This window comes from Zootoca vivipara, chromosome 10 (assembly GCF_965207765.1).
Source record: "Zootoca vivipara chromosome 10, rZooViv2.hap1.1, whole genome shotgun sequence".
NCBI lineage: Eukaryota > Metazoa > Chordata > Lepidosauria > Squamata > Lacertidae > Zootoca > Zootoca vivipara.
The window spans coordinates 16,027,318-16,053,537 of record NC_142593.1 but is presented as its reverse complement, the minus strand read 5'-3'; the positions used below and the strand labels follow the sequence as shown (position 1 = coordinate 16,053,537).

At 39.2% G+C, this 26,220-nt stretch overlaps 1 protein-coding gene and 1 long non-coding RNA gene across 4 annotated transcripts in view; both read right to left on the bottom strand.

The window, feature by feature from the left end:
• LOC148684378 (uncharacterized) overlaps positions 1-4,950 on the bottom strand; it is a 93,664-nt gene extending 88,714 nt beyond the window's left edge. Inside the window, exon 1 of one of the 2 annotated variants that reach the window (XR_015945989.1) lies at positions 4,871-4,950. This is a non-coding gene — a long non-coding RNA (uncharacterized LOC148684378). The remainder of the gene's footprint in view (positions 1-4,870) is intronic. The other variant, XR_015945990.1, reaches the window with a different exon arrangement.
• Positions 4,951-7,225: 2,275 nt separating this feature from the next.
• CEP120 (centrosomal protein 120) overlaps positions 7,226-26,220 on the bottom strand; it is a 74,749-nt gene continuing 55,754 nt past the window's right edge. For both annotated transcript variants that reach the window (XM_088652707.1, XM_035099520.3), the window contains 8 exons: positions 26,020-26,172; positions 24,621-24,710; positions 24,015-24,107; positions 22,201-22,362; positions 20,673-20,795; positions 18,437-18,535; positions 8,633-8,778; positions 7,226-7,998 (listed from right to left, as the gene is read on the bottom strand). In XM_088652707.1, coding sequence (XP_088508833.1) covers positions 7,740-7,998; positions 8,633-8,778; positions 18,437-18,535; positions 20,673-20,795; positions 22,201-22,362; positions 24,015-24,107; positions 24,621-24,710; positions 26,020-26,172 — 1,125 coding nt within the window. In that variant the 3' untranslated portion in view covers positions 7,226-7,739. The remainder of the gene's footprint in view (positions 7,999-8,632; positions 8,779-18,436; positions 18,536-20,672; positions 20,796-22,200; positions 22,363-24,014; positions 24,108-24,620; positions 24,711-26,019; positions 26,173-26,220) is intronic.

Here is a 26,220-nt window from a genome sequence, read left to right as displayed (position 1 = left end):
TTATTGAAAATGTAAGTGGAACTGTTGTATAGTGAAACACTGTTAAGTTGATGAAAACAGGAAGGGCTATAGGTTTTGCTACCAAAAAGGAATCTTCAGATAGAGGTGGAGAAAGTCTGCCCAAAACATAGAACGACCGCCATAGCCAACAATACCCAGTTAGATGGACCAATGGTAAGTCAGGTTTCCTGTGTGCCTAAAACACCACAATTTGAAAGGATAATGGCCAACAATACTCCACCTCCAGCAGCTACTTTTAGCAGAGAGCTAAACATAATAATGAAGGCCCTGGTACCTCAGAGCCTCTCAGCGAAAACGAACCAAACACATTCAGCATCCTACAAATAAACAAGTCATCCTTTGGTTGTTTGGAGGCATCAAATATATATATATATATATATATATATATATATATATATATATATATATACACACACACACACACACACACACACACACACACACACACAGTGGTACCTCTACTTACGAATAACTCTACTTACAAATGTTTCTACTTACGAATGGAGCTCCGTCCGCCATCTTGGATGCAGTTTAGATAGGATTTTTTCTACTTACGAATTTTTAGATAGGGTTGCTTCGACTTTCGAATTTTTTCTCCCAATGCATTCCTATGGGATTCGACTTACAATTTTTTTCAACTTACAAATGTGTGTTCGGAACGCATTAAATTTTTAAGTAGAGGTACCACTGTATATTATTTCACAAAAATCAGTTACATACTAGGAAAAGTTCAGGTTTCTGTGACCAGCATTCTTTGCTTGCATTCTTTGCAGCAGAACTGTAGGGGATCCCCCTGCCATGCTTCTTTCTCTGTGGTCCAGCGGATCTTTTCTGTGTTTATGCTAACTTCCAGGCCCATTTAAGATAATTCTGCCTGCAAGAGGCTGCAAATTATCTTGTTAAACTATCTTGGGTGGGGAAAGAGGAAGGCAAAGAGACACAAGTCAGCCTTCATACAATGGTGAGTAAACTATTATAAAGTACTGTTTGATTCCCACCCAACTCCTCTTCATCTTCTGTAATTTCTTTTCTTCCAGCAGGAATCATGGATTGCGGGGGTGGGGGAGGCAGGGGTCCTTGCGCCGGCTGCCACAAACAGAACCAAGTAGCTCAGGCATGGCTAAACTACAACTCACATCATCCCCAGCTAACAGGACCAATGGTCAGGGATGATGGGAATTGCAGTCCCAAAACAGCTGGAGGGCCAAGTTTGGCCATGCCTGAAGTAGCTGGTTAAAGGCACCTATCCAGATGTGGCAACAAAGGAAGTGACACAACAGCAACACCCCACCAATTCAGAGAAGTTGTTACTGGTTGATGTTTTATTGCGTTTTAAATATTTTGTTGGGAACCGCCGAGAGTGGCTGGGGCAACCCAGTCAGATCGGTAGCATATAAATAAAATAATAATAACAGCAGCTTCCTCTCTCTCACACACAGCACACAATATACAAGTTATATGCATGTCCATAGCCATAAACTATGTACAATCAGGATTCAATTCTGGACAAAGGTACATTTTTTTTTTTAAAAAAAAGTGTTTATAGCCTCCCTTTCTTCCAGAAATATTTGTATCATGAGAATTCAGACCACTGTCTACTTAGGCGAAAAAACATGTTAATATCCTCCCCCTTTATAGTCCCGAGGGACTCACAAAGGGGCTTACAAAAATAATAATCACACTATGAAAGTGATAATCCATTTTGCGACACAGAATTTCACAAACACAAAAACGGTCAGGCAACCGTTAGAATTTTCTCAAATGTAAAGGGTAAAACAAAAATGCTAGGAAAATATAAAATATAAGAGTTTTTGTTATTCTAGGAGTACTGACGATCTTACACGCTGTCTAGTAGAAATAACTCCGAAAAGCCACTCAAATGGACATTCTCACAGCTTTCTTTCAAAATCAAGCCATCTTTCTCATTAGGCTGAAGCTGAACAAGTCCATCTTACACATTTCAAGACAGAACTTGATTTCAACAGGGCTCACTCTCTAGGCAAGTGGGCATAGGATTGCAGGCCTTCTACTTTAAAATAGTATATAAGGAAATTTGTGGTCCTCCAGATGTTGCAGCACTGCAATTCCTATCATCTCTGACGACTGTCATGCTGGATGCAGCTGATGGGAGATAGGAATCCAGCAACATCTTTGAGAGCCACAGGTTCCCCATCCCCAAGTTAAGACACAGTTTCCCCCAATTTGTTATGACTGAATTACCATAACAGTATTACTTCGAAAGGACGTGTGAACCATCTCTTGTATCAGTTAGGAAAAGTAGAAGTGTGCTTTGAATAACAATTACCTACCATGTTTCAAAAGCACAAAAGAGCAAACTGAAGACACAAAGGAGTTCAAAATTACGGCGCTTTAAAAATGCCGTCTTATTGTTGCTCATCCATATTTTAAACTTATTTTAGAGCAGTCTTGAATGGCATTATAAACTTACAAAGAAAACTAAGCTTGAGAGATTTTTCTGCACTTTGATTATTCATTAAGATTTTTTTTAAAAAAAAAATCACCAGAGTCAAAGCAATCCCTATATAGAAAATAAATAAAAGTACTTCTGGGCTCAAACGCTTTAAACACTTGTACGTCATCACCTTGGTGGGGCATGGGTTCAAAACATTGCGTACTATTAGAAATATGGACATTAATATAGGTATTTCAAATGAAAAAGAAAATATTTATATATAAATTAGCGGGTACAACTTTTCTAAACGTGTTATTTATGGGTGCTTTTTTAGTCCTTTATCATGATGAATGACAGATTTCTTCCAAAAAGACGAATAGCAAACATCACTATATTATTAGCTGGAATTCAATTACTCTATCTTAAAGCCTCTGTAGAGTCACTATACATTTATATATCATAAAGACAGTAAATTATTTTTCTATACATTAGGCTTTCAGAGCAGATTTCTTTCTTTTTTGTTCTGGATGCCAAACTCCTGACCGCCTCTCCACCACAGAGAGTTCGTATCTGGAGAGCCAACATCTGTAAAAACATTTCTAATGAAAACACTAATACAACCCGCCAGAGAAGTAAATGGAATGAGATCTAAGTTTATGGCTGCCGTCATTCTCCAGTATTCTCTCTTTAACAATAGCAAGTTTTGGGGACTTCTCATTCAAGAGCAGAGACAGGTCATGATCACAGAGGAATAGCGGTAGCTAAATAAAATAAAGGACAGTGCGATCATGCATACAAACAGGTCACAGTAAGTTTAACCTCATTAGATGAGGATCTGATCCCTGATCATCATACAACAACTTATGGTTCTTTGATGCCAGCAGAACAAGAATAAAGTTGAGACAAGTATTCTGAAAATAGCACACCTAAGTACAATGCCAACATTGCTTGGAACACTGTTAGAGATGGAAGATACTATTATGACCATTAATAGTATCTTTAATAATCATTAAAGAAAATCAGGGTTTAATTAAGTTTTGGTACACAATTTCAAGTAGTACTGATGGTTTATTTGGTGCCATGATTGTCTCAAAGGGAAATCTCTCTAACCAACCACAGGTCTGGAAACAAACCTTAATGCCACCGACTTTTAGACGTGAAAACTATTGTAGTACTATTAAAGCTCTCGTTTGTTCGTTCTTGGTTCCCACAGTACCAAAAGCAGGCTTTTTTTAAAAAAATCTCCCCATCTTTCTACATCTCTCTACCAATCTTTCTCTACTTTCCTGGCGTTAGGGAGAGATGAATGCCTAAACTGTGTATCAGATATTCAGAGCAAAAGCCCCAGACCTCCTGTGATGGCCATTCAACTCTTTCATGTGATGAAGTCAGTAGGACTTGGGCAGGAAAAAAATGGAAGGCCGAAAGCATGAGCCAATGTGAGGCCCTAGTCTGACCGCAATTTCTCCCTAACGGCAATCCTGGCAGCAAGGCGGGGAGCAACATATTAAGAGAAGCTGACCTAAAGGTTCACAATCAAACAATGGAAAATGAGAAAAAAAAGGAAAGGAAACATTAATGTAAAACAGCCTGCTTCTCTCTTACGGGATCTCACAAATTTCACTTCCACCCAAATTATCCTTCTAGTTTTCCTCTGAAACTATCCCTTCATCTCAGCAGTCACAACCCCTATTTTTTTTCTTTCCTAGCAAAATACTAAGCATAAAAGAAACCCCAGGATAATGGTAGAAACTGTTTTAAGAAAAAGTACAGTACAGATGTTACTAAAACAAATAAAAATTAAACCCAAGGCAGAAACTACTCAGACCTCTCCCCAGAGCCATCACAAATATACATGCTGTAAGATAGTCTTGTTTACCAGAGCAACATTTTTTCTGCAACTTATTCCCCGTTCCAATGTCTTGAAATACAATTTATTTGCTAAAATAAATAGATTCTGTTGCTCCTGTTTATACAACAAGCATTTTTCTTGGCCTGCTTCTCATCTTCATGCATGTATGAGTTTGGTTGCTTGCAATGGAGATAAAAATCAAAATGTGCATGTGTGTGTGTTTGTGTATCACGACAAAAACATTTCCTCCATTTCGATGCTGTTTGGTTGCCCAGAATGTAACAGGTATAGCCAACATATTTCCAACAATGTAGAAGTCATAACAACAATATCTACTTTTGGGATAACACAAAGGAAGAAAACAGCCATGGTTACGAATGCTAGCAGTCAATACTGCTACTGGGTCAAAACTCTCCACTATTAGCAGAAGCATGCCAGCAATTGCCAAACATTTTCACCCAAAATACTGTACAAAGTGATTCCCCGTCCCCTGGATAAGACCAGTTCACGTCCCCTAAGAGGATCAGTTTTTAAAATCATTATTATTTAAATCATTTAAATTAAAGATTTTCTTTATGCCTCACCTGTTGCAGGGAAGAGGCAGAGAAGATAGGCTGGTCCCAGCTTCCGATCCTTCTCATATAGTGACTGGCTTCATCAACAGTTGATCCAAGTAAGAGAGGTCAAAGTTTGGAACTGGGTGCTGGATGTGTTTGGAAGATACACAGGTGGATATATTTAGAAGTAGGAGAATGGACACAGCTGCCAATGATTGCTTGCAGTTTAGAAGCATTGCATTTTGTCTTAAAAGCACAGAAGAGAAGTTGACCATAACTGACTTTTGTAAACAAAGCAAAGGGGATAATTTTTAAAAAATAAATATACACTACCTATTTTACCTTTGAATATGAATTTAATTAAAACACCTTCGGGCTTTTAAACAACTGCTGTTATTTAATGTTAAGGCCCCCTCTAGTGTTTGAAAGGCAACAGCAAACGGAGTTTATGACCAGCTCTTTTGGCTTGGCAGAATTTAACACTCTTGTAAAGGAATATTCCAGATTTATCGGGCTTTTCCTCTGATCACGTTAGTGAAACCCTAAAGCAGCCATAATTAATATTTGCAAGTTATTTTCTGCTTTAGCAGACATTAATTATTCCCAGTGCTAGAATTTAATTTTTAAAAAGGCATGCATAAGACTTGCTGTAACAAAAATCTGCGTTACTTTTACTTTTTTGGGGGGGGGGGAGAATCAGTTTGGAACAACTTCTCTTCTGTGCCTTTAAGATAAAATGCAATGCTCCTGAACTACAACTCAGAATCCATAGCTGTGTCCATTCTCCAACTTCTAAAGATCTTCACCTGTGCATCTTCCAAAATTGCCTCTGCTTTAGAGGTGTTGCTGCAGCCAGAAGATGTAGCTTGGCTGCAGGTGTTAAAGGTCACACTGTGGTTCTCAGCAGCTGGGGCTTATTTGCCTGATGGTGAGAAACTCAGCAGATGCGAAGCTGGCAGGAGGGAGGCGGTAGCTGTAAATAGTGAGAGGATTGAAGTCTCTCCTGTTTGCCTTCCTGCAACAAACCAAGCATACTTGGTTTCTAGTATGCATTTTAATAAACATACAAATAATATTGAATAATGTCTAGGGAAGTTTTTAATGACTGTTTTAATGTATTTTTAATCTTTTGTTGGAAGCCGCCCAGAGTGGCTGGGGGAACCCAGCCAGATGGGTGGAGTATAAATTAAATAATAATAATAATAATAATAATAATAATAATAATAATAATAATAATAATAATTCAAATCAACAAACCTCCCACCCATTAAGTTAGTAAGGAAATTTGCTTCACATTAATTACTTTGCACTTGTTGCATAGCTACAAACCTTATAAAGTCCTGCATTAGAGACAAGGTCAATATATAGTCTCTAATACAGATACAAACAACTGAGAAGTGGAGAGAATTTTCCCAATAGAAGAACTGTGTTGCTGGTTTTTGTTTGTTTGTTTGTTTGTTGTCAGATATGGGCACTTCAACAAGCAAAATCTGAATAGCTTATTACATACACTAATCTTGAATCAATGTCAAAGCCGCTTTCCACGAGTCATTTCTCATATGCTGAATTGGAGCAATTAAGTATGTTTCACAGAATATACTTTTTTTTTGAGCTTAACTCGATTTACTGTCATCACATGATAAAAAAAATATTAACACTTAATAATTGCTCTATTTTGATGTATCACTTGTTTTCAGATTTAGAGCTGGCAGAAAGCTATCTATTTCTTGAAGAAATACAAATGTTTATGCACATCACTTTTAAGGTGCTTTTTAAAAAGGGGGGGGGAAATATCTCAAATGATTCATCAATATATTTATGGATTGATGCATACACTTTTCTTTCACGAATCAAGTAGAATCTCCATACTGATAGATGTCCAATTCTTCAATGGCTCAGTTGGTTAAGAGCAGGGTGCTGATAATTCCAAGGTTGCAAGTTCGATTCCCGTATGGAACAGTTGCACAGATTCCTGCATTGTAGGAGGTTGGACTAGATGATCCTCAGGGTCCCTTCCAACAATTCTCTGATTCTATGTCTGGATAATAACCTCCTAATGGCAGGGTGTTTCTTTCTTACTGGAGGTACATGGATTAGAAAACCTGTAAATACAGCAGCAGCAGCAGCCTTCCAATCACAAACTGCCCACACAACCCTTTGTGCAAATTTTCCTACATCGATATAATATTGATGGAGATAAATATTACATTATCAAAGGGGTAAAATGTCTGTTAACTGTGTCCTCTGTTATTTGACAGTAGAGTTTGCTTTGATACTCCTGTGTCATTAATAAGCATCGTGCATTTCAACTGAAAATACCGGTATGTACTCAGAAAGAGTTTCATCATACATAATACGGTTAAATATTTGACCAAATGAACGGCAATTTTAGTGGTTTATTTAAAATAATTTATAGGATGTTGAACATAGTTTCCAAATTGACACAGCGCAATGAAAGTTAGAAAGTTAAAATAACACATGTAAATTTTTGCAGGCCCTTTTTCCTTGTGCAATTTGGTGAAATTGTGCTTTGATATAATTCTATTAAAAAGCAAGCAGGCAAGATACCTATTAAACGCATAATCAAAAATGCTATACAGAAACGCAGAACTGGAGTTAAAAATGATTCTATAAATAAAACAAGTTAGACAACTTTGGGGGGGGGAAGAGACACAGAATGTTCAATTGGCTATTAAAAAATGAAATATTTAAATATATACAAACACATGTAAATGGTCAATAATTCAACTGATGCTCCTCTCTCAAAGACCTCAAACAGTAGAATGGGGCTGCAGTTAAGTCTTGGAAGACAAAGCAGAGCATACACACAAGTCCTTCAGGATCAGGGTCTCTGCAGAGACCCGAGCCATGCTTTACTTTACTGAAAAATAAAAAATCAGTTCTGCAAGTTTGGGTACTTGCTTCTACTTCTTTTGGTGAGCACCTCGCTGATCTGGCGATCGAGCTCATTCACAATGTGGTCTTCGTGGCTATACACTCCTGTCCTCAGCAAGGTATCCCTCTCCTCTATCAGGCGTGCAAGGTAGTCATCTAAACTCTCATCTACTTGCCGCGTAGGAGAATTTTGCATCTGCAACCCCAAAACCTCTTGGGAATCTGGCGACTGCTTTTTGTCTTCTTCTTCCTGTTTTAATCTAAGGAGAAAAGTCAAAGCAAATTCAGCAGATGTGTTTTGCATCCCGATCACCTGTATTTGAGAGCCAAATGGCCCACTAAAATTAACAGAAATGAAAAGCAAACTGAACAGAAAAGAAACAGATCCGATTATCCAACGGGAAGAGCCATCGTGCTTACTTTGTTGCTTAAGCCTACTGCTGGAAGACAAGAATGTTTTTTGACCCAGTGCCTATGTTTCTGAGTGATTTTTAACAAGAATTAAACTGTTTGAAAACACATAGAAGACACAAGGTCAAAAGGTACAGGAAGTGCCGGGCCATTTAAAATATAAAGTGTTATGCTCGCTAGGGAGCTGACAGCAGGCACCATTAATGTGTCTTTTTATGCAGCAAACAGGTTTGCTTAGAACAAGAGGTAAAAAAGAAAAGCTTGCTGTAATAGCTACAGTCAAGATAAAAAACTGGGTCTGGTGGCCTTTGGCATAGATTTCCTATAATACAAGACTGTTATATTTTATAAATGGGCAAATATTACCTAAGGGACAGAAAGCTGTGTTCCTTTACTGGACTGACAGCCAATTAAATTTGACTTAGCTGAACCTTCACCTATTCAGCAGCAGAAGTAAAAAAAATCCAACAAATGGTACAATACCTGTTCAGTTCATTTCTGATATCCTCTAGCTCTTGCCGCTGCGTCTTCCCCAATTCGTTGTTTTCTGCTGCCAGATACCGAAGTCTCATGTGTTCAAGCTCTTGCTGTTGTTTTTTAAGGCGGGCCATGGCATTCTCTTGCTCACGCTAAGGAAAAGCCAAGCCATCTACATTTAATCCCCCACAGATGTACACATTTAATTTATTTTTTACAGTTTACCTAGTTTATGTGGATTGAGATCTCTTTGTCTTCCTCTCAAACATACAAACACAGGGAAAATATTGCAGCGGGCTAACTTTCCCATAAAGGTAGTTTACAGGCATTAGACAAAGATCAAATTGAGTACATAAATGCATTGCAACTCAATATATGACACTTCCAGTTTGGAAACAGCATAGAAATAATATGCATCAAGGAAGCATCGGCAAATCTTGCTCAATAAGTAGGGAAATGCAGTAGGTTATTACGAATGACTGAAGCACTGAAGCAGTTTTACTGAAGGGTCAACTAAGTTGTATCCACTAAGACTGACAACGGTGAGGAATAAAATAAATACCAAATTTAAGCAACAATATGCGAACTTCCACACTCTGTGCATGATGCAGCTCTGCTGATAGCCCACAAATATAATGAAACTTTTAAAACTAGGACAGATATACATAAGATAATACTCAGTACAGTACTTTCTTTTAAAAGAGGAGACAGAAAATATTGAAAGCAAGCTGGATCATCTTGACTATACACAGAGGCTTATGCCATATTTTCAAATGGTCTCTCGTCGCTATCAAAACTGGAAAGTGATTACAAGTGCCTTCTGGACTTTCCAACAATGACACAGTCTGATAGTTGGAGAGAAATTTAAGATTATGGTAACACACATTAATAGCGGTGGGGGCAGGGACATCCAGTAGACTACGCTGTACTCCTTTACATAAGACCCCTATCACTGCCTCTCCATAGGAGCACACTCAACACAGTTTCAGTTGTACTAAGTGTGTATATTAAACACCATTAAGTTAGAAGAACGCTTTGACTTATATCCTGTCCCCTATCAACGTAAGTCCTAAATGAGAAAAGAAAAAAATCATATGGTCTGTGCATGCATTTCCCCATCCATATGCAAAGAGAGAGACATTTGGATGTCTCATGTTGAGGTCATAGAAAACAACGTGGCTACTCAGCTTCTCCAATCAGTGATCTGATGGCACAAGGGTGCATAAGAGGGAGGGGGGAATATGCCAGCCCTTGAGGAACTAATGAGAGGAAAACTGAAAAACAACAATGAAACAAGAGCACTGGTATTATTGAAGGAGAAGCCCCCTTTCACCTTCTTCTAGCCAACTCAAGTCCAGCAAGGCTTAGATATGGCATTTACTTCGTCACAGATTCTCGCCTCCCCATCAAAGCAGAATCGCTCTGTAAATCTATTATTTTGTCCTATCAAAAGCCAATTTGATAAGATTACTGACTCAAGCTTTGGTGAGTAGTTGAAGGGTGCTATTATGGTGCCGAGTTGAGGCAAAGATGGCAAACCTAAAGGAGATGTTTCGATAAAATGTAGGAAGTAGCTTCATATAGGCTAGTTTTCTGTAAATCAATTAGAGAAGGTGTCTTTTTTGGGAAAAACATGGATCACTAGACTCCAGTTCCTATGTTTTCTTTAAAGATACCTCGCCGTCAGGAAACAATGGGTGAGTGAGCTTTTGGGGTGAAGTCAAACCATTGGAAGGTTACAGTGCCTGACCGAATTCCAGCTTGAATGAGGATCATATTGGGTAGCTGAATATATGAGACTACTCCACCTTATAATTCCAATTTTACTATTGTTACAGGGCTAAGCACGGAACTATTGTTTGAGTTAGTGAACTGCATTTTATGATGTTTAATAACTTTGATACTAAAAGGTGGTTAAACAAAATCTTAATTCTCCACAACCAAGACAACTAGAAACTTGTTTTCTGTACCAGTTTCTATGCACATGTCAAACACTAATGAGAAAAATAGAGCATTTACTATGCTGTATAATGCCTAAGGTAATTTTCACAGAACCCAATGAAAGATACCTGTAGAAATCATGACAGGTGTCCAAGCCACGACACAAGGTGCATATAAACATTCTTGTGAGAGCACCAAGTAATTTTTTGTTTTAAATATTTTACATGCTTCATAGTTTGAGAATGATTCTCATACTACAGTCCTATGTCTAACGCACAAGATTTATGATGATCTGAAACACATGATTTATGATGATTAGCTCAGAGGCTTGTAAAAAAAAAGAGAACTGTTTGCCAGTCAGATTTTGGGTAGAAAAGATTCTTTATCCATGTTTGGTATTGAAATGGGAGCTGCTTCATTCAAACTTCTTTCAGATACCTCAGCCTCATACAATGGACTTCCATGGAATGTAGCACCAGTGTTTTGCTGTAATGGTTATGTAAGAATACTGAAAAGCATGCCATCTGAAATTAATCTTTAAACATTCTTGTCTGCTTCATGCAAGTTGCAGAGTTCTCCTTGCCCTCAAGTATCTTTGATCATTTTTAATGATTTCATTGCTCGGTTTGATGTTTTATATTGTCGTAATCCGCTGTGATGTAACCTTATGATACAGCGGTATATAAATATTTGCATAATTTGAATGAATACATCAAATAAAACTGCTTGGGATCCATGTACCCTAAGGACTGCCTTCTTCTACATGAAAATGTCCAAGTTATAGGATAATTCACAGAGGTCCTTCACTCTGTGGAACACTTTTTCCAGAAAGGCTATTTTCATTTGCCCAGGCCTTTCAGTATAAACTAATAGATGTCTTTTTATGTTGTGAATTTCCTGTCTTTTTTAAAAGAAAAATTAAATAAACATAATTTTATTAATCTAGGTTTTCAAGATAGCCTACAAAAGAGAACCATAAAACCAATATATAACAGATCAAAAATGTCAGAAACAAAAGCAATTATCTTTGATCTTTCTAGCCATACTTGGCCTCATTTAGTGGCAACTAGCTAGCCTGAATGTCTATGAAGCACCACTGTTTTTAGGGTACCAGAAAAGTAGTAAACAGTTAAGAAGGGGAATCCTGGCATCACCTGCAACATATTATTGAGCTGATCTTCAGATCACCTAAGCTTCAAGCAGCAGAGTATATTTGACTGCTTGGATTTCACAAGTCTAGACAACTACAATAATCAAGTCATCCTTCAGCAACCTCATATTTAGAGCTAAAGGTGAAGGTGCTTTCGAACTGCTAGGTTGGCAGGAGCTGGGACCAAAAAATGGGAGCTCACTCTGTCTTGGGGATTCGATCCGATGACCTTCCAATCGGCAAGCCCTAGGCTCAGTGGCTTAGACCACAGCGCCACCCACATTTAGAGCTACAGAAATACAAAAAGTGGGTTGTAATAGTTTACTTCCATGCAGTCCCAGCACAGAGAGTGTGTGTCTAATGACCCCTTGAGAGCAATTTCAATGATCCCATTAGAAAGTAATTACCTTGATTATGTTAACCACATATTGATAGGAAATATTTATCTACTGCTCTGGGTTCTCTGGAGTCTGTTATATCTGAATAGCAAGGGTTCATTGCTGTTCACAAACCAAACACCTATATAGTCTAAGTATACTTATCTAGATTCTTTGGAGAGGCACATAAAATCCTTCATTGAGAATCTTTTTCCTTACTAATATCCAACTCATTAAGAGCTGAAATTTATGATCTTTTCTCCTGTTTTCAGATGCAAAGGCTAAAAATTACTCTCGTCATTTTATAGCAGTTCTGAAGAGTGGGAAGAACTGTTGGCATGCGAAGAAGTTGAGTTCTGTGTCTGCATTTCCCAGGAGGAAGGCACAACCAAGATACTTGAGTTGTTGATCACAACTCTCTCATGTCCAGCGCAGAAGAAAATCTCAGAGAGCAAGGAATTATTTCCCATTAGCAGCCACTGACAACAGATACTGAACCTAGAAAGGGAACTTTATAATCCCTAACGTCAAATTACGAGGAGACGCCATATGAACATAGTGAGAGCTGTTCAACAGTGGAATGGACTACCTTGGAAGCTGATGGACTCTCCTTCATTGGATGTTTTTAAGCAGAGTTTGAATGGCCATCTATCAGGTGTTTTGTTTTTTTAAATCTGTGATTTCTTCAGTGCAGGGCAGTGGATCAGATAGGGATTCCTTCTAACTCTACAAATCCATGATTCTATGCTACTCCCAATAAACAAATCAATACTATCTAAACTCTTGGCCTCCAAGTTCTACAACAGCAACAAATGTAAAAAAGAAAAGAAAAAGTAAATCACCAATATTAAAAAATTAGTAAATCACTAATTTTTTAAAAAATCAATCTACAAAATAACCCTTGCATTCTGGCCAGGTGCTATAGCTAAGAGGCTCCTCAATCAAAGGAGAACAATCTTTATTTTGTCATAGCAGCTTATAAATCCAGAGGGAAGATGTAGACATACACACAGTAGACTAAACAATGGCTAAATAGCGGCTACAATTCACTCTCCCACTTGTACATACCAAGCAAGTCTGTGGGAAAAAACGTACGACTGAAGCAAAGGAACTCAACTCCAGTTTTCTGAAAATAACCCAGAGCTGACAACCTAGTAGGAGGGTCTGGATGGTTTCAAGACACAGTTTTTAACCGAGGCTCGGACTTCTAACTGTTTTTTAAAGCAAAGATTTACATCCTCTCCTTGGCTAAATTACTTGTAAATTAATCACATTAATTACCTTGAGAGGATAAGCAGGAGGCTGGACAAGATAGAGGCAGTGTCAGCCAATAAAGTCTGTGTTTGTTTAAAACAAATGCACTAGTTTTGCTGTGAACAAATCCACACAGAGTAAAAGAATGGTAAGACTTAAACTCTCTAATAACCACTTATCTCAAATGCACATACTTTTGAGTTTTTACAGAAACATTCGAAATCCAGACAGATCCCTTTGTAATCACCAAAAGCTGAATTGCAACATTCTTTCTAGTTACAACTGCATTGCAACATTGCTACAGTTCTCCAATTTTGGACTTCTCAGATTTACAAGCGTTGGAAATCTTATTGTAAAAAATTCAAGCTAAAATATAAATCAGTACTGTATATCAAAATATGTATTTGCTCTTTTTCAACTTCTGAAATTCCCTCATAAAGTTTTGACTTTGGGCAGACTTTGGCAAAGCCGGTTTTATCATTAGGCGAACTACACAGCTGCCTATGGAGGCAAAAAATTTAGGGTGCTTGGAGGTTGCAGGGAAACAAGGTGGGTGTCTTTCAGAGGACGTGTCACAGAGGTGCCACAGGGGCGTCTCCTGCCTGGGTCTACCCCACCTTGGCTTAATTTGGGGTAGCCCTCAGCTCCTGGAGGAAGCGGGGCAAACAGAAAACACACTTCCCCTGAGAATGTGCAGAGTGAAGAGGGGGAAACGACTCAAGAGTTTGCCTAGGGCACTAAATACCCTCACTGTAGCAGTGGAGTTTGGTGCTCATCTAAGGATGCACATTACAGTTTCATTAGTCTGTTGCAGCAAAGAAAGCAATGAGTCTTGTGGCACCTTAGCCGCAAACGAAGTTATTATTCGGCTTAAGTTTTTGCAAGTATGTCCACCTCACATATACAATTCCTCCACTTCTGTGCAGTAACATGTATGTAGGTCATGGGGGGGGGGGCACAGGTTCCCCTACAATGATGTAGGATCAACAAGGTGCAATCTGACAAATGTGAAACACTTGTGGAAGGAAATCATCTTAATTCCTACATGGAAGGAAAGAGTTTTATATTATGGCAAGAGGCCATCATTCAACTTTTATTCCTTGTCAAAGCAAGAGTGAATCACGTGTGCCTATTTCACGGAACATTTTATCTTACTACCCTTAGGTAGATTGTACCAATACAGTTTTGGTACTTTAAAATATGATGGAAACTGATGGGAGGTGGCGGATGAGAAAGCTACAGTGGTGCCTCGCTAGACAAATTTAATTCGTTCCACGGGTCTTTTCTTATAACGAAAAATTCGTCTAGCAAATCCCATAGGAATGCATTGAATTTTTTTGAATTTTTTTTTTTGCCCATAGGAACGCATTAATTGAATTTCAATGCATTCCTATGGGAAACCGCGATTTGCTAGACGAATTTTTCATAAAACGAATTCGTCTAGCGAGGCAACCTACACTAGAAAAAACCTTTCGTTAAGCGGAAATTTCGTTAAGCAGGGCATTCGTTAAGCGAGGCACCACTGTATTGCTTTTGGAAACGTTTTAGGGGGGGGAAATAAACATATAGATGCAGAGTCAGAATTGAGTATTAATCAACAATTCATGTCTTTCACATGAAGTGGTAGGATTACACAAATAGGTTTTCAAAAGTTTTGGTAAGCTTTCCATGCCTATGCCCCCCCCCAAAACACCCTATCACACCCTTCCTTGAAGCCCAGTTCTCTAGGAAAGTCCTCCCTGAAGCCACCCGATCTCACATTACCTATGTCCCAGCCTCTGGTTTAGTGGAGGAGTTAGCAGTCTGAGACTGCTTAACTGCCTGGAGAATCAGACCAGGCTCCGAATGGTGGTGTTTCAGAGTAGAGGTCAAGACTGGTGGATTAGAGCCCGAGCTGGGACCCTTAGAGACCCCATCTTCTTAGCCCTTCTCTGAGGAATCAACTGCTTTGTGGGCCACTACACTTGCCCAATGGCACAGGGAACGTGCCAGGCAAGAGGCCAAGAAAAGGCAGAATGCTTGTCTGCAGCCCAATGATCTGGCCCATTAAGAGCCATAGTCTTCTGGCTAAGGTATTAGAACTTGGGCAACGGGGGGCTGGAGGAAGGGATGCAAACACCAGCCTGCCTTCCTATTTTGTCCCTGTCAGTAACTTTCACATGTGGGTCAGAATATCCTGCATTCCAGTGCCCTATGGCCAGCTTCCATCCATTCCCCAGCTCTGGGGTTAATGCAGAATAGAGCAGCTGCATTGCTTCTATGCAACTGTCAGGGATTATGTATTAAGGCAGGACATGCTAAGAAAGCGCCAGGTCTCTGATCAGATGGAAGAGAATGGCAACAACAAACAGATCTCCTTGCCATGAGACTCCTCCCTCCATGTGTAACAGTTCTCTTACTGGCTGTGCTTTCTTCCTCCAGACCGAGGACCATGGGGAGCATGGGTTGTACACAACAGAGCACTAAGGTGAATGTTCTGTTAGCATAAGGATTTATCCTTGTGCATTGCAACATCCTCTCCCTGTCCTCCCCTGTATTCTCCTAAATCTGTTCCGTGGGTTCTTCTAACACTCTGGAGAAGATCTGGGAACAGCGAGATTAGGAGCATAGGGAAATCCCCTTGTTTTAGCACAAAAAATATTGGGGCAATATTTTTGCCCCCAGATATTTTGAGGTCCTTATCATCTTCATTCTTACTGCTCTTACGTAGCACAGTGTATGAGTCTTACCCATCACCACAAAAAAGAAAAGAAAAGCCTTTCTCTATCGCATATTTAGTTGACCACCATTTTTATTAATCACTAGGTGATTCCAGAAATAACACACTGATACTATATTGTGTTTTAATAGCTAACTTCAGAGTATACAGATTGTAGTTGTGTATTTCTATATTTTATATTTTAGTTTTTGCATTGAAAGAGGACTGTTACCTACTCTGAGGGCTAATATTTAAACTAAGATCGCATGGAATAAAGGGGCACTATGCTAAATACTTGAATGCTTTACATGATTCTATAATTCACAGCTTGACTATACTTTCTATTTTTGATTAATGGAAATCTGTTTAAACACTTCTCTGGCAATGGCCACAAAGCATTTGATCGCCTTTCCAAAAGCTTGCCAGCTGGGTTTTGTCATTAACATTTATTAACAATCCAAGATATGGCTTTTTGCGTCTAATTCTCACAACATAAATGTTTTGTATAGTTCTCCAGAGAGCTCTGGTATGACAAGTTTCTGGCACAAATTACAACCCCATAGCTATTCACCAGAACCGATGTGAAATTAACATGGTATTAATCCAACTTAAACAAAAAATAACACAAATCATCAGAACTTAAGCAGACTTAACATTCCTCAAGGCCTCTAAATTTGTAATTTTATAGTCAAAACACAATGGAGGATTCTTTTGACCAGTTCATTTAAAAGGGTTTTGGTTTAACTTTAGCACAGATGCACAAAGGAAAGGTTAAATGTTTGACGGGTTCTAAACAAGCTTTAACAGTCTTATTTCAAAGGGGAAAGCACTGAGAAGTATAATCTAAGTTTTCATTCAGGCATCTGTTTACTTTTGGAAATGGCCTCATCGCGTTTTTCAGGAAACCTTTTTATTTTATTTTCAAGAAACAGGGGTGGGGAACCTCCAGCCCACGGGTCACTCTTGGCCTGCTAGGCTTTCTCATTTGGCATATGAGGACGGTTTGGGCAAATGACACCTGCCCACTCTACTCCAGATGTCATATGAATAAGGGGGGTGCTAGGCCAAAAGGACAAGGCTTTGCTAACGCCCCCTAGCGCGGCTTCCAAAATGCCTGACAACCAGCTGGTTGAAGCACTGCATAAAGCAGAAATCCAGTGCTAAACAGGATTGCCCATTCCCCAATAAGGGGGATCCTGCTTGGTCTAGGTCTGGCATCCCCAAACTGCGGCCCTCCAGATGTTTTGGCCTACAACTCCCATGACCCCTAGCTAACAGGACCAGTGGTCAGGGATGATGGGAACTGTAGTCCAAAACATCTGGAGGGCCGAAGTTTGGGGATGCCTGGTCTAGGTGCATGCGAAAGGTACCAGTACCTGCAAGAAAACATCACACATACTCAAACCCAGCACTAAGCAAGATTTCTCTCACCTCACATCAGCAAAAGGAGGGCAATCCTGCTTGGTCCAGGTGTGTGGAACAGCACCCAAATCTGCTCAGTTTGACTATACTTCCAAAGCACATAGCAAGCAGCAAGGTGCTTTTTTTAAAAACAACAACACTACATTTGAATGGTTGGCTTTCTTGTTGTCTGCTATGTGCTTTGAAATTCCAACTTAGGGGACTTCAAAGGAGCCTCCCAAATCATTTCTGAAGTCAGGTGATTGACAGGTAGACAGCCCCGGCCCAGCTGTCAAATATGCCCCACTCCTGAGCCAATCACAGAACATCAAAAACAGCAACACAGCCCCTGACCATGATCCAGAGAACCTGCTCCATATCTGAAGGCAGGCTGTGGGTGCTTCAAATAATGCAGGGATTTGTAGGGAAATCATCAAATAAGATGCAGCATCAATTAATGCCAATTCTGACCCACTGGACTTTGGTTTAGGAGACCGTGAACTGGCCCAACTCATTATCTCTTAATCTCAAATTAAAATATACAGTGTGGAAATACTGATGTCATTGAGCAATGATGTTGAGCAATGAATGTGGCAATGTATGCGATGTACTTTGTACTCAAGAGAAACTACTTTCTCCAGGCAAAATGCAAAACCTAGGCCACAATTTTCCAAGTATGTAAATATCACAGTATCCTCTCTGGTTTTTGTGGGCTGCAAAAGTTGCCAGCATGTGAGACAGCTATTGTTTTTCTCTCAAACGGTAAAAGATCTCTACAAGGATCCTTGATAAACACTAATATCTCCAGTTAGTTCTCCTACTAAGTAGGCACACTGCAGCAAGGCAGATTTGGCTTCACTAATGTATATAGAAGGAACTTCCTCTTGCCAATCTCGCAAGAGTTTCAAGGGCCAGAGAAGATTGGAGGGCCACATTCTGGCCCTGGGGTTTAGGTTCCCCACCCCTGATTTATCTTATATGTTACACACCTGTTTTAGTCTTGCTAGTTCCTTCAGCGCTCGCGCCCATTGTTGCTTGTAGTGTAGTTTTGCCTTGGTCGCCGATTCCAACTTCCTTTCAAGGTCCCCCTAATAAAGAGCAGAGTTCTATCAACAAACACTATAACCGTAGGAATAATCTTTATGCAACTGAATACACAGAACTTGTATTACAAAAATAGTTTAGTGTAGCATGTAACTTCTAAAGCAGTAACGCAATTTGATGTAAATACTGAGGTGCACAAGAATATCCTCGTTTAAGCATTAGCCTTATTTTTATTGTCCAACAAAGCGAAACTGGATTAGTCTGCAGTCCGAGACAGTTCATCTAAACAGTTCATGTAAACCATTTTTAAACATCTTCAAAGGACTCAAAGATAGCATTTATTTTTATATAATAATCACTCGCTGTTCATATTTCAGCTTAATTGATGATGCAAGACTTGGCATGCCTGATCCTTGAAATTCTAGCTAATGTGCGCCTCTTAGTTTGGTTAGATTGCACCTTTTAAGTCTTCAGTTTGAAAGACCATGTCTCTGCATTAAATAACTCACGCTCCCTCAAAAGCAGCATAAAATGTTTCCCCTTTAACTGCTCTTCTTACGCATTGCCAGGCCAGGAGGACTTGAAAACTGCTTCTACTTCAGCTATGAAAAATAAAACTATTCTGTTGGGGGCTTCTGGATCCTGTAGGATCTGGAAGTATGACTTGAGGAGTAATATTCAGGCCAACTCCATGTCCCTGGTTATAATTGGATGTCTGAAGCTGCAAGCTCTGTACAGAGGCTCGAGGAAAAGTAGAAACTTCTTCTAGATCAGTGATTCCCAAACTTGAGTCTGCAACTGTAGAGCTGAGACTATAATTCCCATCATCCCTGACCACTGAACTTGCTAGCTAGAGATGATGGTAGTCCAAAAACAGTTGGAGACCCAAGTTTGGGAAACACTGTTCTAGATGTAGGAGTGAGGAACTGTGGCTCATCAGATGTTACTGAACTACAACTCCCATGGTCTCTGACCTTTGGCTACAATGGCACAGTTTCACTAACCCTGTTAGTGAGTGAGTGAGTGAGTGAGCAAGCAAGGACATATGTATGGGCATCCTAATGCATGGTTTCCCAAACTTGGGTCTCCAGATGTTGTTGGACTACAATTCCCATCATCCCTAGCAAGCAGGACCAGTAGTCAGGGATGATGGGAATTACAGTCCAAAAACAGCAGGAGGCTCAAGTTTGGGAAACTCTGTCCTAATGGTTAACGGCTAGTGAACAAAGAGTCCTCATTTCTTTAGTTGTTGTTCTATCACATCGTAGCACAGTTTTTGAAAAAAAAAAGGCAGCATCTCATACATGCATTGAAAATATATGACTGTTCAAGTCTATGTTTGTGGGAACCAGATCTGGGGCAATAAAATGAAGTCTGAAGCTATTGCCCGGGGATTTGAGACAGTAGCTTAAAATCTGTATTCTTTTCCAAGAGTGGCTGGGGCAACCCAGCTAGAAAGGTGGGGCATAAATAATAAAATTATTATTAAGAGTCCTTTCCTAAACCTTCCCAACTCTACACCCCAAGAGAGATAAAGAACTGCTTATCAGGAAAATCCCCTCTTCTGTTACCTCTTCTGAGTCAAAGCATAGATTAGAATTTTGAAAACTACATACATTCGCAGTGCTGTCAAACATGCACCATTTATAAATAACAAGCTCAAGCTATCAAAAGTAAGAAGAGTCTAAATGAAGCTACTGATACAACGAGATGGGTCTCTAGAGTTCATGTGCATCTAATGACAGGTGCCTGCCATGAATTAAGAACAATTTGCAAACAGGTAACTTTGCTTACCATGATTTTTTCCTATGCAAGCATGGTAGTACCTCGATAACCAATGGTCTATGAATATTTATTACAATTTATCCTGGATCAAAAACTCATTTTAGGTGTCATCTGCTTGAGTTATCAGTAACAATGAAATTTGGAAAATACTGTCACAGATGAACTGTAAAGGAATGTGAAACTCCTATCCCTGGCAAGCTCTTAAAAGCTACAACATCTTCCAGAAGGATTCTTTTGTTTTGTTTATATTTATGATGCAAATTTTGTGGCTGGGTTAAATTTGGAGTTTATTCCATGGATTTTTTTTCTTGTTCATCCTGTCTACATTTAATCTGTTGTAAAATGCTGCTATTCTTTCTGAGCCTTCAGCAATGTACAATAAATTTGTAGACATACCTTTTCTAAAGTTAGAATACTTATTTCTGATTGCAGCCGGATTTCTGGCTTGCTGCTTTGCTGTTCCTTGTATTGCTGAAACTCTTTCTCCAGAGCTTTATACTTGTTTTCCCAGTCATAAAGCTGTTGAAGAAGAAAAAGAAGAAGTTGGGTGAGTTTATGCCTAGATGATAACACAACAAAGAGCTGGAAGGAACATTTTGCCCAACAGATTACTGGTTTTCAACTGGTTCTCCAAAGAGCATCACAACAGGAGCACTACTACCATACAAATAGCTGGTCAAAGATTAAGAAATGGTTCCCCCAAAATTACATTGCTTTATAATTTACACACACACACACACACACACACACACGCACACACACACACACACACGAGAGAGAGAGAGAGAGAGAGAGAGAGAGAGAGAGAGAGAGAGAGAGACGCACATCAAATATTAAAAAGGGGAAAAAACTTCTTTGTGATGGCAGCCACTATTCCTCCTTGGGAAATCTGCTAGATTTCTCTTAATGATTTAGAAGGGCACTTGAGATTTATTTTTTTGTTCCAACAGGCCTTTCTGAGTTACCCACTGCTGATTTTACGCAGTTTCCTCCTGTGCCTTGCACAGTACTAGCAATAATGCAAGGAATGAACATTATTCTTACTCTTAACTGATTTTTAGAACATTATTAACCACTTAGACCAGTCAAAAGAGTCAACACATAAATGAGGAAAAAATAAGTATTTTGTTCAGGCAAATTATTTATAAAGCTAAAGCTATTATGTTAATGCTTAAAGTTATTGTGGTAAGTAAATTATTCCTTAACAACATAGCAAGAGAGATGTAGAAAATAAAAGATACGGAGAAAATCCAAGACACTTGGATTTCTTGGAGGAAAGCCAATAAACAGTGGATCAAAATCAAAAATGGCCTTCTAAAAAATGGGAGGGCCTTTGGTCCTGAGGAGATTCTCACAAATCTGTCAATGAACATTTTAGAAGCACCAAGAATACACTGCGCACGTAGTTTGGTCCTTAGCATTAAAGAGAGAGAGGTGCCCTCAGGAAGCACCACCGACTTAATCTCATTAATTAGCTGTAATTAACTGTTTTTAAAATGTATTTATTCAAAAGTTACAATACAATACCCTTTCAATCAATATATCCCCTCTACAGACACCTCTCGGATGCTGGTGGCATTAAAATATCTGGTCTCCCCTTTTCGCTTTTATTGAAGGAGAACAGGATATTTTAAAGCTTTAATTAACTTGGCCGTAAGATCACCCTTGGCTTTTTTTTTTAATGTCCATTTCTAGCATTAAATAAAGTTGTATCCAGTGCTTTTTCTGGGGGGACTCAGGGGTACGCATAGCCCTAAACATTTTCTGAATCTTTGTACTTTTGTCCATTTACTGTTTTTATTTTTCCCGATTTGAACTATAAAATGGTGATTTTCTTCAGTCACAATGAGAGTACCCCTAAACATTTTTTTTAAGAAGAAAAGCACTGGTTGTATCTAACTTGGAAAAGTTAAGTTCCACTCACTTGTTGTTGCAAGCGGATCTTGTCCTCTTCCAATTGTCTGAACCTAGATTTTTCCAGCTCCACCTGATGCATGCATTCTTCTTTGACTCGCCGCATTGCATCTTGAAGCTCCTGGCGGTTTCGTTCATGCTCTGCTTGGAGCTCTTTCTTTGCTCTTTGGAGCTTAAAATTTAAAGCACATACACACACAGAGAGAGAGAGATTGATTTCAGCACCAGAGGTTGTCCAGATGTAAACCTGTGCTGCCTCATTTAGAAAGCATGCTCGATTGACATTACTCTCACGAGTCACTCGTGCATTTCTTTGACCAACTATATATACATATATATAATAATAATAATAATAATAATAATAATAATAATAAATTTTTATTTATACCCCGCCCTCCCCAGTCAAAAACCGGGCTCAGGGCGGCTCACACCAACAGAATTGCAATAAAACATAAAAACAATTAATTAAAATACAGATTAAAATACAGTATTAAAATTTAAAGTGCAGCCTCATTTCAAGTAGTCCATAGATCCAAGCCATGAGGGAGGAAAACACAGGGGTCAGGCTGAGTCTAACCCAATACATATATATAAAACACAATACAGAATGCGGCAGCTAGACTGGTGACTGGGACTGGGAGCAGCCGTCAAGACCACATAACACTGGTCTTGAAAGACCTACATTGGCTCCCAGTACGTTTCCGAGCACAATTCAAAGTGTTGCTGCTGACCTTTAAAGCCCTAAACGGCCTCGGCCCAGTATACCTAAAGGAGCGTCTCCACCCCCCATCATTCAGCCCGGACGCTAAAGTCCAGTGCCGAGGGTCTTCTGGCGGTTCCCTCACTACAATAAGCCAAGTTACAGGGAACCAGGCAGAGGGCCTTCTTGGTAGTGGCACCTGCCCTGTGGAATGCCCTCTCACCAGGTGTCAAAGAGAAAAACAACTACCAGACTTTTAGAGGACATCTGAAGGCAGCCCTGTTTAGGGAAGCTTTTAATGTTTAATAAATTATTGTATTTTAATATTTCTGTTGGAAGCTGCCCAGAGTGGCTGGGGAAACCCAGCCAGATGGTCGGGGTATAAATAATAAATTATTATTATTATTATTATTATTATTATTATTATTAAAATGTTGCACAACATCCATGGAGTCACGAGGGCAAAAAGCCATGGCTCCTAGCCAGTGCTGGATTTACGTATAAGCTAAACAAGCTATAGCTTAGGGCTCCACTCTCTTGGGGGCCCAAAAAGATTGTAAAGGAAAAAACAACAACTGGATGTACATTTCCAAAATATAAGATAAAAAACAAATAAAATGGCATTAGATACCTATTAGGTCCATAAATTACCATATAGCATATATTCAACACAAAAAACAGCGACAAATTCTTGCTGACAAAGGACAGCTGGACATATAAAGGGCGCCATTACCTTCAGTAGCTTATGGCCTTATCAAACATAAATCCGGCCCTGCTCCTAGCTATGTAGCAGCGATTTCTCTGCCAAATCTGATGGCTTTGCAGCTTTAAGTACAGGAATACTTGACGGCTACAAGATGCACCTTGCTTATTTTTAGGTATTTCCACATATAAAGATTTATGCTCCTCTTTCCTTTCCCATCCACACCAACCTGCCAATGAACTAAAGCAAGCACACAAAAGCCCCAAAACTATGCACCAGAAAAAGCCAAGTTCCATAGCGTGCAAGAATTCCAATCCGAGCACAAGTCTAAGATGAACTGGAACGGTTCTTTCGAGTTTTTTAAAAAATGGTTTCTGTATGTGCACAGTACAAGATATAACATTGTGTTGCATATGTTTACCTCGGTTTCAGCACCAACAAGTTGCTTTTCACGCTTCTCTAAGTCAGTCAGTGTTTTTTGAAGTTTTTCTTCCAAAACTGTATATTCTGCAACCTAGAATGTATACAGTTAAAATAATAATAATTCTTTCTAAATTGAACATAGCATTTGTTCTTGGATGACACTATATCCTTGCAAAAGAAACCAGATTTAAAATGAGCTTGAAATCCCACAAAACAAGTGACAACTTGACTTTTATGCATACGGTGGACTTCAAAATATTATGCATCAGAGCCTACACTGCTAATAGACTTCAACAAGACTTAGGCAACAATCCTATACACATTTACCTGAGAGTAAAACTCAGTGGGGAATATTACAGTGTAGGACTGCTCTGCAAGACTAGCAGTATTATATCTTTATTTTAACTCAAGCGAAAGGAAAAAATATTGCAACTTAATTCATAAACAATTCCAGGGTACCTCTAAGGTGTGTTACCTAAAGTATTTTTCTGTAGGTTTTATGGGCTGTGTGTCTGGGTCTTCCTAAGGCAACTAACTAAATACATCACTCTTTACCAATGCCAGCTATCAAATGTGAAGCATTTCAAAGGGGAAAGGGTCTTACTTTTTTCTTCACCAATGCCTCCCTCTCTCTGTCCCTTTTTCTCCACTCTTCTGCAACAGCCTGCATATGAGCTAGCTCCTTCTTCTTCAGCTGTGAAAAGCAAACACAATTTCAAAATGTCATCCTTCAAAAACCATAAAATTTACATAACTCAGTCAGAACTATTGTGGAAGTCTTTCCTCAAGAAACCCAACACCGCGTGCAAATTAAATATTCAGGACATTGGGGAAAATTCAAGATCAAATACACAGACAGCTCCCATTATCAGTCCTGAAAATTGATTACAGGTCTATTAATTTTTTAAAAAAATGATAGCTGGTAGGAGGCAATAGTTATGCATAGCCATGTAAAGCTCGATTATATCTAAAGAAGTATATAACCAGAAGTAAAATGGAGAACTTTACACCACATTTGCAAATTTATTTAAGCAGTCATAAAATACTACCCTAAGTCATAGGCTAATAAGAGCAGAACCATGTGTTACAAAACATAATGGAAGTAGAAAGCCTTAAAAGTGACTGGGAAAAGAGAGGTAAGCTTCCACTTGAATTCAATTTAAGCAGGAGAGATGGGGGGGGGGGGGAAACAACTGAAGTGGAATGAATTTTTAAAAGTCACTAGGGTAGAATAGAATCATAGAATTTTAGAGTTGGAAAGGACCACAAGGGTCATCTAGTCCAACCCCCCTACAATGCAGGAATATTTTGTCCAATGTGGGGCTCGAACCCATGACCCTGAGATTAAGAGTTTCATGCTCTCACTGAGCTACCCTGGACACTTTCCAGGTTGTGCCCACAGAAAGTGAACATGCCAGTACACTGCAAGACCCCTGTGAATAAAATCACTCCTACTCTTAGTTCAGTATTGTAAATATTTGGACTTCTCTCCCCTCCCTTACAAGGTGCTCTGTAAAATCCAAAAGTGGTACAGTCTCATGACTGATTTATTATAATGACTGAAGGATGGGGCAGCAGGCCAAAAGTGTTCCTGTATCGGTAAGGACGAACCTTTGAGCTCAAGACTGTAAATAGGTAAGATTCCTCTTGAATATAAATAATCTTTCCAAAACACAGATCAGTTTTAGCCTGCTGTCAACATCCTGGGCACATCTTGAAGGATATACCAAACTACCTTTTTGTCCAGGAACAATTTGAGACTGGGGTGATTACCCTGTGAGACATGCCTAAAAATGTATTTGAACATTACAAAGCCATCTATGATGAATCTGCCAGGTATACAATGCTGTTGTACAATCAGCTAAAGGACTGATTCCAATATAAAAACCTCTCTCCCATGCTTGTTTCCACCTGAACTGCATCCTAGCTTTAAGATCTGCCACATTAGCCTTTTTTTAAGAGTGGACCTGTAGTTCTGGGTTAAAAAAAATGTATAAAGAAACCTGGTTTTCAAAAAGATCTTCTTGTAGTTCCTTCCACATTTCCAATTCAAGTGCTGCTTTGTATTCTAGAGTTTCTCTTGGTTCTGGCTGGATTTCAGGAACATTACGTGGCTGAGATGAAGGAACCAGCGGTGGCTCATTGGCACCTAAACCCTAAACATGAAAATGCTATTAGATAACTTTCAATGGAGTTGCGTCTTT